This window comes from Colobus angolensis, unplaced genomic scaffold (assembly GCF_000951035.1).
Source record: "Colobus angolensis palliatus isolate OR3802 unplaced genomic scaffold, Cang.pa_1.0 Scaffold552, whole genome shotgun sequence".
In the NCBI taxonomy this organism is placed as follows: domain Eukaryota; kingdom Metazoa; phylum Chordata; class Mammalia; order Primates; family Cercopithecidae; genus Colobus; species Colobus angolensis.
The window spans coordinates 983,758-998,996 of NW_012119066.1; the positions used below are offsets into that span (position 1 = coordinate 983,758).

The window sequence follows — 15,239 nt, forward strand, 5'->3', positions numbered from 1 at the left end:
GAGGTCAGGAGATCGAGACCATCCTGGCCAACACAATGAAACCCTGTCTCTACTAAAAATACAAAAATTAGCCAGGTGTCGGCCGGGTGCGGGGGCTCACGCCTGTAATCCCAGTACTTTGGGAGGCCAAGGAGGGCGGATCATGAGGTCAGGAGATCGAGACCATCCTGGATGACAGGGTGAAACTCTATCTCTACCAAAAATATAAAAAATTAGCCAGGTGTTGTGGCAGGCATCTGTAGTCCCAGCTACTCAGGAGGCTGAGGTAGAATGGCGTGAACCCAGCAGGCAGAGCTTGCAGTGAGCCAAGATTGCGCCACTGCACTCCAGCCTGGGCGACAGAGCGAGACTCTGTCTCAAAATAATAAATAAATAAATAAATAACTAGGTGTGGTGGGCACCTGTAGTCCCACCTACTCAGGAAGAGGCTGAGACAAGAGAATCACTTGAACCCAGGAGGCAGAGGCTGCAGTGAGCCGTGATTGCGCCAGTGTATGCCAGCCTCGCGAGACTGACACTCAGTCTCCAAAAAAAAAAAGAGATTGAGACCACCCTGAACCCTATCTCTACTAAAAATACAAAAATTAGCTGGGCGTGGTGGTGTGCGCCTGTGGTCCCAGCTACTCGGAAGACTGAGGCAGAAGAATCACCTGAAACCGGGAGGCGGAGGTTACAGTGAGCCAAGGTCGCACCACTGCACTCCAGCCTGGCAACAGAGCAAGACTCCATCTAAAAAACAGAGAGACAGAGGGGACGGGAGGGAAAGAAAATAACCCACATACAAAGATCTTTGATGTCCTTAAGAAAAACGTAAAAGGAACTTGTGACCAAAAAATTTGAGTATACAAGGAATACAAACTAAAACATCCTACATGTTTTCTAAAATAATCTTAAAGTTATTTCTTTCAGATACTGCTCTTATCCTACCAATTTAGGACACTATGTACTTTTTCAAGAAAATTACCTACTCCCTGCACTCAGTGAAATGAGTTTCTTTCCTTATACCAGATGGGGAAATAACTTCCAAACAAATGGACAGCCTAAACTAGCAATCAGTAAACTTCTTCTATAAAGAGGAGATACTAACCTGGCTTTACAGGCATACAATCTCTGCTGCAACCACTCAACTCCAACCCTATGGTATGTAAGCAGCCACAGACAATTACATAACCAGAGGCATGCTATATTCCAATAAAACTTTATTAACAAAATTAGGCAGGGACCATATTTGGCCCACAAGTTCTAATCAACTCCTGCTCTAAACTAACATCTTTATACAAATCCAAGTGATGTTTTTGTCCAATGGAATTTATTTTCAAAATGGAGACACTGGTTCTCAAAATCAAAATTTAAGAAAAAAGATAAATCACATAGTTGAGTCATTTTGTTTCTTAGCTAAAACAGTATTTTCTGAAATACTAGTGATGCTAAGTACATATGAACCTAGCCATCTGATGACAGATGAACTTTAATTTTCACTCAAGATTATATCATTATAAAAAATAAAATATGAAATAGCAGTTAGAACATTCATTTTAAGCTTGACTATGACAAAACTGAGTAACCATAAGGCTAATTTTAATCAAGCTTGAACTGTAAGAATTCTCTAAAAAGCAAAGTCATATAAAACCAATTAGAACTTCTCCATAAAAGAAGAAAAATAAGATTGCCTCCTAGTGGTTCACTGTATTAACTATAACTCCTAGGACATTACAGAAATAACGATTCAGTAAAGAAGTTTAGAGCAATGAACTTACTGCAAAAAGAAAAACTGAATTTATACTGAAGTGTTCTCGTCAAAGTCAACTTACCTTTCCAGTAATTCTCTACTTTCCTGAACATCTCTATTGGAAAGCGTAAGAAGTGTAAGATTAGCATAGGCCAGCAGTAAGTCTGTATTGGTTGCTCGCCAGTCACTTTTATCAGACTCCAAACACTCTAAAGACTCCAGATATTCCTATTTTGTGGAACGAACAGTAAGTTACAAAACTTAATAAAATGTTAAGAAATTAACCATTTTATGCCTACAAATTCCTTTTCTCACTCCATGTTTGTGAAACTATATTGATTTTTACATCAACCTTATAAATGAAAACACCAAAAATATATACATTTATCATAATTATCTCTCCAATCTTCCCATTATAAATTTAACTGATCCTAGTAAAAAATTTCATTTTATAATTGTTCCACATAAATAAAAGAAATGTAAGTCTTGAGGGGCACTGCTGCTTTAGTACAAAAAGAAGTATGCTAATTGCCTACATAGAAATGTAAAGACCCAATAGCTTTTACCTACCTTAAGGGTCTGTACAACACATGAATTCCATTCTAAACTTGAACGCAAAGCTACGTTCCTCTCTGCCTCATGGCAGTGGGCCACAGCATCCTTCAACCTTTTATTTGAGCGATACAACTCCACTAGCCGGATGTTCACATGGACATCATCAGGTCTTACATAAAGTTCTGACTGAATCAAGTCAAAAAGTTTATTCCATCCATCTTCACCTTCACAATCTAGAAGCTGTTCCTATTTAGAGGGGGAAAAAATCATTAGAGTAACACTTGTGTAATTTTAAACAAGTCATGCTCCCAAAGAGCACCATTCCACTATGTCTAGCTTTATGATGATGCCACCAAAAACACCATCCTATAAGCCTTATTCGTCCCTTCTGAGAGTTGCTTATAACCCAGAAACTAACCCTCAAGAACTGTATGTGAAGAAAAGCATCTGTGATTATTGCAGTAGCTCATACTCTTCTCAGAGACTACCAGGACTATTGCCACACATCCCTGTCCATCTGAGTCACCACCAGAAGCCTAGACGTCCCCAGTCAATCCTCGGCAACAAGGTCCTTACCTTCAAACTGCTCTGTATCTCCTCAAATCTGACTCAATCCCGCATCCCCTCTCCTCCCACTGTTCTGTTACCTTCATCATCATCTGAAAGCACTGTCATCACCTCCTGACCTTAAATGAAGACAGTGTCATCTCAGGATAACCCCCACTACCATGATGACAAGGAGAGGAAGTAGGGTTTGTGGCCACTCACTTCTCATTTGCGATGCTCTCACATCAGCCTCTCAAGAAGCTAGGACTACAGGCATGCACCACCATGCCTGGCTAATTTTTTTTAATGTCCTGTAGAGATGGGGTCTTGCCGTGTTGCCCAGGCTGACTACTCAGTTCTTTAATCACCTCATCTCCAGTGATGTTGTCCTCCACTCCAACCTCAACCATCCATTTGCCACTGACACAGGTTTTCAAAATCTGTATTTTGGTCATACCACTGAAACCAGCATACCACCCTTCTTACTCTTCCACCTCACTGGAGGCCTATATAACCTTATGCCAGAAATATACTTCTCCACCACATGACAAGTTCCCTTCAGGATAATGACATCATCAAGTTTTAAACACCTGTAAACACACATAAATACACACTTTCTTCTGTCAGGCAAAAAATGCTATAATCCCTTATATCCATAATTACTGTTTGCTTACAGATCACTTCAACTAATTCCTTTTTATCCTCAGAAGAACCCTCCCAATTGGTTTCTGTGTGCTTAGATTTGGGAAATCACAATCCCAGGCTAACTGATTTCATTTTCATTATCTCAACCCTCAAACTGCTCCTGTCTAGAACAAAATACCATTTTAGTACTAACAGACTCACTTTCTCCACTCCCTGACACTTCACACCTATTTCCTCAACTTTCCCGTACCTTCCTTTGACTCTCACTTTCAACTTATAACCTAGATTCGACCCTCATTGAGAAACCTGATGCTATCACATATAAATTCCATTTTACTTTACCTACTTAAACTCATCTTCCCTCAACTCTCTCTGCTATCAAAGACCAAGCCGCCCATTTGTAGTATTTCATTCCCCTCTCTCCTTTATCAATTTCTCCTCTTCTGGATGAGATGGATGATACCCTGGCCTCTCCCCATCTGCAAAAGCCCTAGTCTTTGACTCTATGTTAAAAAATTTTTTTTAAACCACTGAGTGCTTTTTTAAAAAGTTCTATCTCATACTCGAGAGAAAAAGCCTTCTCAACAGTAATACTCTCATTCATTAAACAAATGTTAGAAATTGTTTACCTTAGCAAGGCTTAAATTTTAGGAGAAATGGATTTGCTTTGCATGAGAGTTATAAATCTCACGGATTTCAATTCCAAAAAAAAAAAAAATCTGATACAGGAAAGGTGTAGCAGCGCCTTCAAGTTATTAAAGAAAATCTTTAAAGAAAGCTTCAAAGTATCTAACTTGTTACACTGCAAGAAAAGAATCCCCTACCATTATGTATGTTCTTTAACACTACTGACACCAAATTAACTGGATTGCCACGCCCAACATGGGAATTATGTTTGAGGCATAACATCTAAAGAATATAGTAAAGAAATCTGCACAATTAGACCTAACGTTTTGACTAATATTTAAAATCCAGCAGCTTACTACTGGGGAGAAAAACTTACCTTGTCAGTAATATTTATCTTTGGAAGCATTTTCAATGCTTTTTCAGCTTCAAAAATCTGTACATGATTGTTCATTGCAGTTGAACAATAGCCAAAACCTAGAAATAACCAAAATGCCCCTCAAAAGTGAATGGTTAAGGTTGGGCGCCATGGCTCACACCTGTAATCTCAGCACTTTGGGAGGCTGAGGTGGGTGGATCACCTGAGAACCTGGGAGGCAGAAGTTGCAGTGAGCCGAGATAGTACCACTGCACTCCAGCATGGGCGACAGACAGAGCAAGACTCTGTCTCAAAAAAGAAAAAAAAAAAAGTGAATGGTTAAATTGTGGACCATGAAATACTACTCAGAAGTAAAGGAACCAACTATGGATATACAAAACTTAGATGAATCACAAATTGTATTATGATGAGTGAACAAGCCAACCTCAAAAGGTCACATGCTTGCCTGGCACAGTGGCTCACGCCTGTAATCCCGACACTTTCGGAGGCTGGGGTGGGCAGATCACTTGAGGTCAGGAGTTCGAGACCAGCCAGGCCAACAGGATGAAACCCCGTTTCTACTAAAAATACAAAAATTAGCGGGGCATGGTAACGTGCGCCCATAGTCTCAGCTACGAGGGAGGCTGAGGCAGAATAGCTTGAACCTGGGAGGCAGAGGTTGCAGTGAGCCAAGATTGTGCCACTGAACTCCAACCTGGGCAACAGAGCGAGACTCCGTCTCAAAAAAAAAAGAAAAAAAAAAAGTCACATGCTTCATAATGACATTTACATAACATTTTGAAATCACAAAAGTATAAAGATGGAGAACAGATTAATGGTTGCCAGAGGTTAGGCATAGTGAAGAGAAGGAAGCAGCGTGACTACAAAAGGGGTAGCATGAGGAATATCTCTGTGGTAATAGAGTAGTTCTGTATCTTGACGGCAGTTGTGGTATGAATCTACACATGTGACGAAATGAAAGAAAACTATACACACACATTGTGCCAATGTCAAAATTCCTGATTTTGATATTGTGTTTGGTCAGGTAAAACAGGTTGAGTATCCCTTATCCAAAATGTTTGGGACCAGAAGTATTTCAGATTTTGAATTTTTTCAGACTTTGGAATATTTGCAGGATACTTAGCAGGTAGAGCATCCCAAATTTGAAAATCTGAAATCCAAAATGTTCCAATGAGCATGTCCTTTGAGCATCAGGTCAGTGCTGAAAAAATTTCAGATTTTGGAGCATTTAGGATTTTGGATTTGGAATGCTCAACCTGTATAAGCACTGGGGAAAAATGAAGTAGTATACAGGATCTTTCTGTACAATCTTTGCAAGTTCCTGTGCAAAAAAATCTATAATTATTTCAAAATTAAAAATTTTTTAATTTCTATCAGAAACATATAATGGGGGTAGGAGGCTGCTAAAGGCAAATATACATTTATAATTTAATATTGTACATGTACAATAAAATATACATTAATAAACATTACAATATACATTTTAAATGTCTGCCAAACATATTTGTGTAGATTTTCTCCAGAACAGTTACTTAGTTTACTAAGTAACTGTTTACTCTATAAAGAATATCAGAACCAGTCAACACACTAGCAAGAACTTCCTATCATTTTTAGTAATTACGTCTTATATACTAGACAAACCATCTTTATTTTTTGCTTGAAAACCTTACTATCTCAAAATATAATCCCTTCTACTTTCAGACAATAGTTATTAGAAAACTGTTCTTTAAAATATCCCTAAACTGTCATCCTGTAGGTAATTTTCACTTAATGAAGCAAAAATTGTACACCAAATTCTTTAATGTAAATCTTAGCTCTACTTAATTTACAGCTACTAAACTGTAAAATCCCTAAAATAGTAATTATCCCAGAAGGGTAAATGTCACTTATAAAGTGTAACAATGCCTAATAAGACAGCAGTTGCTCAGAAAGGTTTTAATACACTTTTTAAAGAAAAATTTTAAAGGAAACAAACACCTGGGCTTAAGGTTTGCTACTGAAAAGTAATTTAAACTCCAAATATTAGAAATGGTTATGTATTAAGTTTTCTCCCTTTAGGTTTTGTTTGTTTTTTTACCTTTAGTTTATAAATTGCAGGACTTCCTGGGAAAAGTTTAGCTGCTCTTTCAACCCAGTATTTTGCTCTTCCATCAGTAACATCATTTTTACAAAGCAATTCTGCAATCTTCAACACAAGATCTTTTTGTGTTGGGTTTAGTTCCACTGAACGCTAATATCAGAAAAGAAATTAAAAATTAGTAAATTGTATGTATGTATGTATGTAGGAGTATATATACTTACATATAAAAGTTAAAAAATTATCACTCCAACCATCAAAAACTTCTGCTTCTAGAGAAAAATATGTTACTTCAAAGGTGTTAAAGTGCCTTGGAATTTTCTGGAAATTAATCAAATAAAAATTATATCTGTATCATTTGAATGCAAAAAACACAAAAGAACACCATGTCTGACCGTTAGACTTACAATTTATAGGTGTTAAACAATTCTAAATCTGTTCCAAGCTGTGTCGCATAATGGTACTGTGATACCAATGCCTGTTTTATCATATTCATAAAATATATTTAACTTACTCATATAAATTTGTCTTGGCATCATGTGTTTGGCTATGCAAAGGCTATATTTGAATCCTATAACTTACCCTGTAACATTCAACGGCTTTATCTGTGTTTTCTTCCAATTCATAAAGAAGACCCAGAAATCTGTGAGCTTTGGGATCCCTTTCTTGCACATTTATATAAGTACATATGTATCTGTTTTTTAAAATACAAAAGTAAATTAAACTTAGAACTGTACTTTTAAATGCTAACTGAAGAACACATCTTAAACCAAAGCAACCACTAAACTCGTTTATATTGTTACTCAAGACTACCACTATTTATGCAGATAACTCAAAAGTATTCATAGAAAGAAATGGGTAATACTTAAAAACGCATACATAGAGTTGACCATATACTCATTTTACCATTAAATGTCACAATTACCAAATTTTTCTCCAGCGTTATCCACACATAAGAAATGAACATATAAATTGCTTTTTCTTTCTGATCACATTTTAGTAAAGCACTAACAGTTTTGCAAATAAATTAGAAAAGTGATTACAGTAAACATTTTTAAAGTTATCATAATGCAAAATACTAAAGAGCAACAACTTCCCAAACAACAAAGGGAAATATATTTACCCTTTAAGCGAGAAAGTAATTTCTAACAGTACTATATCCAGCTAAAATCGAACAGAAGAAAAATTACTAATTATAGTACCAAATACAGGAAATCTCCATTTCTCAAATCAAGTGACAACTAAAATAAGTAAAAATCCTCTAGGTTCCTTGACAGTATCATGATCAGAGAAATTAGGCCAGACCTAAACTAAGGGAGCAAAGTCTCACAGTAAAAAGGTACAAGGGTTAACAGTAGCAGTGCTGCTAGTTACATAACTTATGTACCACCATTTTTCCTTTCTTACCAGCATTTCCATCTTTGGATGCCTTTAAAAGACTGCCTCCCGGCTGGGAGCAATAACACACACCTGTAGTCCCAACACTACAGGAGGCTGAGGCAGACAGACGTCTGTGCTCAGAAGTTCAAGATCAGCCTGGGCAACACAGTGAAACCTGTCTCTACCAAAAAATGCAAACCTTAGCTAGGTGTGGTGGTGCACATCTGTATCCCCAGCTACTTGGGGCGCTGAGGTGGGAAGCCAGAGGTTACAGTGAGCCAAGATGGAGCCAGCCGCTGCACTCCAGTCTGGGCAAGAGAGACAGATACTGCCTCAAAAAAAAAAAAAAAAATGCCTGCCTCCCTCTTCATTTCCTGATTTAATCCACTCCAAGTCAGGAAATCAGAATCACCAAGCTTCTTATCCCTAGGATAGAGCCTTAGAGCATCACATATTGTGTCAATTAAAGATCTTTTATACAAGCTATTCTCCTGTCTTGCAATTAGTTTAATTTTTATTCACTGCTATTTCCCATCTGATTAAGGTATCGGATATCTAACCAAAAATAAATTAAGATATAGGCATGGTCCTCTTTTACTCTAACACAAGACAATTTTTAGAAAAAGTGTTTTAAGACAAACAATTTCTTGCCCTTGGTATAAACAAACAGCAGCATGCAGAAAACACTAATTACAGTTTCAATCTCAATGGAATCTAGGTTGGTCCTTACGATCAGTCTGAGTGATAAATCCCTTATTTCAGAATACACTTAGGAAGAACTACTAAAGAACATATTTTTACCTATTTCAAAGAAAATGAGAAAAGGCATTGATTTTTAAAAAAACGAATACACGTTACAGTTTGTACTTACTTTTTAGCAAGATCATATTCTTTAGCTTCATAATACAGCTTTGCAAAATAGAATCCTTTCATTGACTTCTACAAAAATATTGAAAATTGTTTTACTTTTCATACAGAAATATTTTCCAACATTTTTTCAAAAGTAGTAAAAATTTGTCCTAAGTTTATGTTCAGATATGCCGTTTTCATTCACTTAAAAGTATTTTTTAAAGCCTGAAAAATGCATAATTCCATGTTTTATAATTTCCTATCATCAAACAAAAAATAGAGCTGGATGCGGCGGCTCATGCCTACAATCCCAGCACTTTGGGAGGCCGAAGTGGGCGGATCATCTGAGCTCAGGAGTTTGAGATCAGCACGGCCAACATGGTGAAACACCATCTCTACAAAAATACAAAAATTAGCCAGGCATGATGGCGGGTGCCTCCCAGCTACTCGGGAGGCTGAGGCACAAGAATCAGTTGAACCCAGGAGGTGGAGGTTGCAGTGAGCCGGAGGTTGCAGTGAGCCAGAGGTTGCAGTGAGCTGAGATCGTGCCACTGTATTCCAGCCTGGGCGACAGATCAAGACCCCATCTCCATAAAAAAACTACTACTAATAATAAATAAGATGGGCGCAGTTGGTCACACCTTTAACTCTATTTAATTCTAACACTTTCAGAGACCAAGGTGGGAGGCCTGCTTTGAGGTCAAGAGTTTGAAACCAGCCTGTGCAACACAAGATCCCGTCTCCAGGGGGAAAAAAACAGCCGGGCATAGTGGAGTATGCCTGTGTTCCTAGCTACTCAGAAGGCCAAGGCAGGAGAATCACTTGAGCCCAGGAGATTGACTCGGCTGTGAGTTATGACTGTGACACTGCACTCCAGCCTGGGTGACACAGGGAGACCCCGTCTCTAAATAATAAATACATACACACAAAAAATAAATTCAAGAAAGTAAGACAGACAACAGAAGTTAAGAATTTTCATCAGACCGGGTGCGGTGGCTCAAGCCTGTAATCCCAGCACTTTGGGAGGCCGAGACGGGCGGATCACGAGGTCAGGAGATCGAGACCATCCTGGCTAATACGGTGAAACCCCGTCTCTACTAAAGAATACAAAAAACTAGCCAGGCGACGAGGCGGGCCTGTAGTCCCAGCTACTTGGGAGGCGGAGGCAGGAGAATGGCGTAAACCTGGGAGGTGGAGCTTGCAGTGAGCTGACACCCGGCCACCACACTCCAGCCTGGGCGACAGAGCCAGACTCCGTCAAAAAAAAAAAAAAAAAAGAATTTTCATCAGCCTTGAAAATCTTGGAAACCCTGTGGTACCACTCTCTCACTTAACAAACAAAAGAAACTAGCTTTCTCGGGGGAGTAAAGGTATTCCAGAAATCTCTTCTCCTACCATGTGTAAATCTCTATGGGAAAGAATAAGTAAGTACTTAGGACCTATTAAGGCACTGAGGATTCCCTGGTCCATGTACTGTTCTCTCTACAGATCAGATCAGTATTTTACAGTCAAGTATTCAAAAAAGGAAGAAATAAACATTAAATTCTTCAAGTAACAAACAAGGTCCACAGCCTGGTTCCTTGGTTACATAAACTCCAAAGTCCAAAATGCTGATACACACCAGGCTGGGTGCGGTGGCTCACACCTGTAATCCCAGCACATTGGGAGACTGAGGCAGGCGGATCACTTGAAGACAAGAGTTCGAGACCAGCCTGGCCAACATGCAGAAACCTCATTTCTACTAAAAATACGAAAATTAGCTGGGTATGGTGGCACACACCTATAATTCCCACTGCTCAGGAGGCTGAAGCCAAGAATCGCTTGAACCCAGAAGGCAGAGGCTGCAGTGGGCCAAGATCGCACCACTGAACTCCAGCCTGGGAGCCTGGGCAACAGAACGACTCCATCTCAAAAAAAAAAAAAAAAAAAAAAATGCTGATACAACCAGATTATGTTCCATCCATGTGATAAAGAGTATACAGCTACTCAAACATCTTATTTTTGAAATTCCAAGACCCCAGTGAATGTCCAAAACGATGAATAGTACCAAACCAGGTTGCCATCAATCGAAATATGTTTCCTGTTTGTGTCCTCCATCCACAAATGTAATGTTTTGTCCATCTTAACTAAGCACTTATCATACACTGTGGCTGTAACTTTTGCAGTTTGGGGTGTCACAACAAAACTAGTACAAATTTCTTTTTCCTTCTTCACAATTTCATGGACGAAAGATTTGTTCTTACCATAGATCTCAGCAACCCCAGTACATGATCTTTTTTCTTTCCTAAGTCAAAAACTCACCTTTTCACTTAAAGGAAGCACTGTATGGCTTCTCTCTGGCATATGTGAATTGCCAGCATTGCTACTCTTGCTCTTTGGTGCCATTTTAAATAATATAAGGGTTACCTGAACACAAGCACTGCAATACTCCAACAGTTGATCTGATAACTGAGATGGCTAGTATGTAATTAGCGGGTGGGGAGCACATACAGCGTGAATATGTTGGACAAAGGGATGATTCGTGTCCTGGGTAGGACGCAGCAGGAGGCTGTGAAATTTTATCATATTATTCAGAACTATTTGCAATTTAAAACTTATGTTTATATAATCTTCCATTCAATTTTTTTTTTTTTTTTTTTTTTTTGAGATGGAGTCTCGCTTTGTCGCCCAGGCTGGAGTGCAGTGGTGCAATCTCGGCTCACTGCAAGCTTCGCCTGCCGGGTTCACGCCATTCTCCTGCCTCAACCTCCCGAGTAGCTGGGACTACAGGTGCCGCCACCATGCCCGGCTAATTTTTTTTTGTATTTTTTGTAGAAATGGGGTTTCATTGTGTTTGCCAGAATGGTCTAGATCTCCTGACCTCGTGATCCGCCCACCTCAGCCTCCCAAAGTGCTGGGATTACAGGCGTGAGCCACCGCGCCCGGCCCCATTCAATATTTTTGGACCATGAGTGACGCACGTAAGTAAAACCACATAAGGCAATACTGTGGATAAGAAGGGACTACTGTACCAGCAACGAACACTCAGAAAAGGAAGTTAAGAAAGCAATTCCATTTACAATCACATCTAAAAGAAAAAATGCCTGGGAATAAATGTAAACAAGGAGGTGAAATACTTGTATGCTTAAATTATAAAACGGTACTCAAGGCCAGGCTAACACCTGCAATCCCACCACTTTGGGAGGCCTCAGCAGGTAGATCACTTGAGCCCAAGGGTTCGGGGCCAGCCTAGGCAACATGGAAAAACTCTGTGTCTACTAAAAATGCAAAATAAATATCCAGGCATGACAGGTATTTGCCTGTAGTCCCAGCTACTCCAGAGACTGAGGCAGGAGGGTAGCTTGAGCCCGGGGGGTCAGGACTGCAGTGAGCAGTGATAGCACTACTGCACTCAAGCCTGGCTGACACAGCCAAACCCTGTCTAAACAAAAACAAAAACAAAACTGCTCAAAGAATTTAAAAGACCTAAATAAATGGAAAGACATCTATGTTCATACATAGGAAGACCTAATATTGTTGAGATGTCAATATTCTCCAAAGTGAGCTACAGATTCAATGCAATCCCTGTTTCCCAAATTTGGAATCCCAAAACTCCAATGGTCACTTCTGCAGAAATGGAAAAGCCAATCCTCAAATTCAGATGAGATTGCAAAGTGCCCAAAAGCCAAACACTCTTGAAAAAGAACAAACTTGGAGGAACTCACACTTCTCAATTTCAAAACTTACCACAAAGCTACAACAATCAAAACAGTGTCATACGGCATAAAGATACACACAGACCAATAAAACAGAATTGAGAGTTCAGAAATAAACCCATAAATCTATGGCCAGTTGGTTCTGACAAGGGTCCTAAGTCCATTAAATGAGGAAACAACAGTCTCTATAAAAATGGTGAAGGTACAACGAAATTTCCACATGCAAAAGAATAAAGTTGGACCCTACCACACTCCATATACAAAAATGACCCCAAAATGGACCAACCACTTAAACATAAGAGCAAAAAGCACAACACTCTAAGAAAAACAGGGTAAATCTTCATGTCCCAGGATTTAGCAATGTATTCTTAGATATGACACCAAAAGCACAAGAAATAAACAAACAAAAAAAACAGATAAAATGGATTTAATTAAAATTATTCTGTAGCCTGGCATGGTGGCTCATGCCTGTAATCCCAGCAGTTTGGGAGGCCAAGGTGGGTGGATCACCTGAGGTTGGGAGTTCAAGACCAACCTAACCAACATGGAGAAACCCTGTCTCTACTAAAAACACAAAATCAGCCAGCCATGGTGGCGCATAAAATGTTTCCATATGATCCAGCAATTCTACTCCTAGGTATATAACCAAGGAAACTAAGAGCAGGCACTCAAGATACTGTTCGCCAGTGTTGACTGCATTATTTGCAAGTCAAAAGAAGGAAACGACCCAGGTATCCAATGACATATGAAGAGGTAAATGAAATGTGGAATACATACACAATAGACTATTATTCGGCTATAAAAAGGAATGAAATTCTGGCACATGCCATAAAACATATGAACCCTGAAAACATGGTAAGTGAAATGAGCCAGACACAAAAGCACAAATACTATATAACCCTATTAATATGAAATATCCAGAATAGGCAAAGTCATGACAAACAAAGTAGGCAGAGGTTTCCAGGGACTGCAGAAAAGAGGATCTGTAGAGTTACTACTAAATAGCTACAGGATCTCTGTAATAGAATCTTTTGAAAATAGACAGTGGTGATGTCTGAACAACACTGTAAATGTAGTTAATGTCACCAAATTGTACAACTAAAAATGGTTAAAATGGCAAATTGTTATAGTTTTCTACAACTTAAAAAATTAATAATGTATAAAAATCCAGTAATTGTACACTTTAAATGGATTAATTGTATGGTATATCAATTATACCTCAATAAAGTTGATTTTCTAAAAAAACTATGTCAAAAAGTGACACTCAGAGCTGGGAGTGTAGCTCACATCTGTAATCCCAGCACTTTGGGAGGCCAAAGCAGGCAAATCACTTAACCCCAGGAGTTTGAGACCAGCCTGAGCAACATGGCAGATTCTGTGACACTCAGAAAACTATTCCAAGTGATCCTGGTATGACAGTATTTTGACTGTCCATCCTAAACAGAATACATTTTATAAGTAAAAAACTGTAAGTGGCTGGGCGCGGTGGCTCATGTCTATAATCCCAGCACTCCGGGAGGCCGAGGCGGGCGGATCACGAGGTCTGGAGATCTAGACCACCCTGACCAACACAGTGAAACCCTGTCTCTACTGAAAATACAAAAAAATGAGCCGGGCGTGGTGGGAGGCGCCTGTAACCCCAGCTACTTGGGAGGCTGAGGCAGGAGAACGGCGTGAACCCGGGAGGCGGAGGTTGTAGTGAGCCAAGATGGCTACACTGCACTCCAGTCTGTCAAAAAACTGAAAGAACTGAAAGAAATGAGTTTCCCAATTGAAAGGACACTTCCAGAAAACCTTTAAGTTACCAAGAACAAGAATCTCGTCGGACTTCTAACAGAACTTCTAGAAAATGCAGCAGTGCTCTCAAAATCAAGAAAAAAATTATTTCAAACTCAGAATTCAATAACCAAATGATCAACTAAATTAAGTAAAGATGTTTTGCAGGCATACCATTAGTTTCAAGACCAGCCTGACCAACATGGTGAAATCCCATCTCTACTAAAAATAAAAAAATTAGCCGGGCATGGTAGCACACACCTGTAATCCTGCTATTCAGGAGGCTGAGGCAGGAGAATCCCTTGAACCCGGGAGGAGGAGGCTGCAGTGAGCCGGGACTACCCCACTGCACTCCAGTCTGGGCAACAGAGCAAGACTCTGTATCAAAAACAAAACAAAACAAAAACCTCTCATCCACTTTTCCTCAAAGCAAGTGAGGCTATGCTACACCAAAACAAAGAAAGTAAATCAAGAGGACACGAGATACAAGAAACAAAGTGTCTAACTCAGAAAAGAGGTGAAGGGAATTCTCAAGCTGATGATAAAGGGAAGTCCCAAGAGCACAACTGTGTAGTAAAGAGGAAGAAAAACCAGTCCGGGTTGGAGGAGCCTGTTAGTAAGGGTATCCTAGGTAGAAAGACAATCAATCAAGCAATGTTTTAAGCTGAAATTGATGGCATTATGTGACCAGTTTGACCACATTTGAGGGTTTAAATTGCTAAGTTTAAGTAAACAAGGAGTAACACAACATAAATAAACCAAAAAATAAAGCAATTATTCAGTCCAGGAAAAACAAAACTGCATAACAAGGGCAATTCAAATGCAAAAATATTTACCTTATGATATTTATATAAATGTGAAATATTCATTTAAACAAAAACTGCAATAACAGTACTGAAAGAATGAGGGGCAAACCAAAGTGTCTGAGGACAGTTTGGGAGGAGCATAGTAGAAAGTCAGTAGAAAATGTCTAAAATGGGCCGG

General features: G+C 39.2%; 1 protein-coding gene across 1 annotated transcript in view; it reads right to left on the reverse strand.

Annotated features, from left to right (window-relative positions):
- Positions 1–15,239, reverse strand: part of RANBP2 (RAN binding protein 2) — a 68,319-nt gene that overhangs the window by 48,581 nt on the left and 4,499 nt on the right. The window contains 5 exon segments of the mRNA XM_011961477.1: positions 1,812–1,957; positions 2,300–2,530; positions 6,556–6,708; positions 7,138–7,249; positions 8,807–8,874. Of these exon segments, the coding sequence (XP_011816867.1) occupies positions 1,812–1,957; positions 2,300–2,530; positions 6,556–6,708; positions 7,138–7,249; positions 8,807–8,874 (710 nt within the window).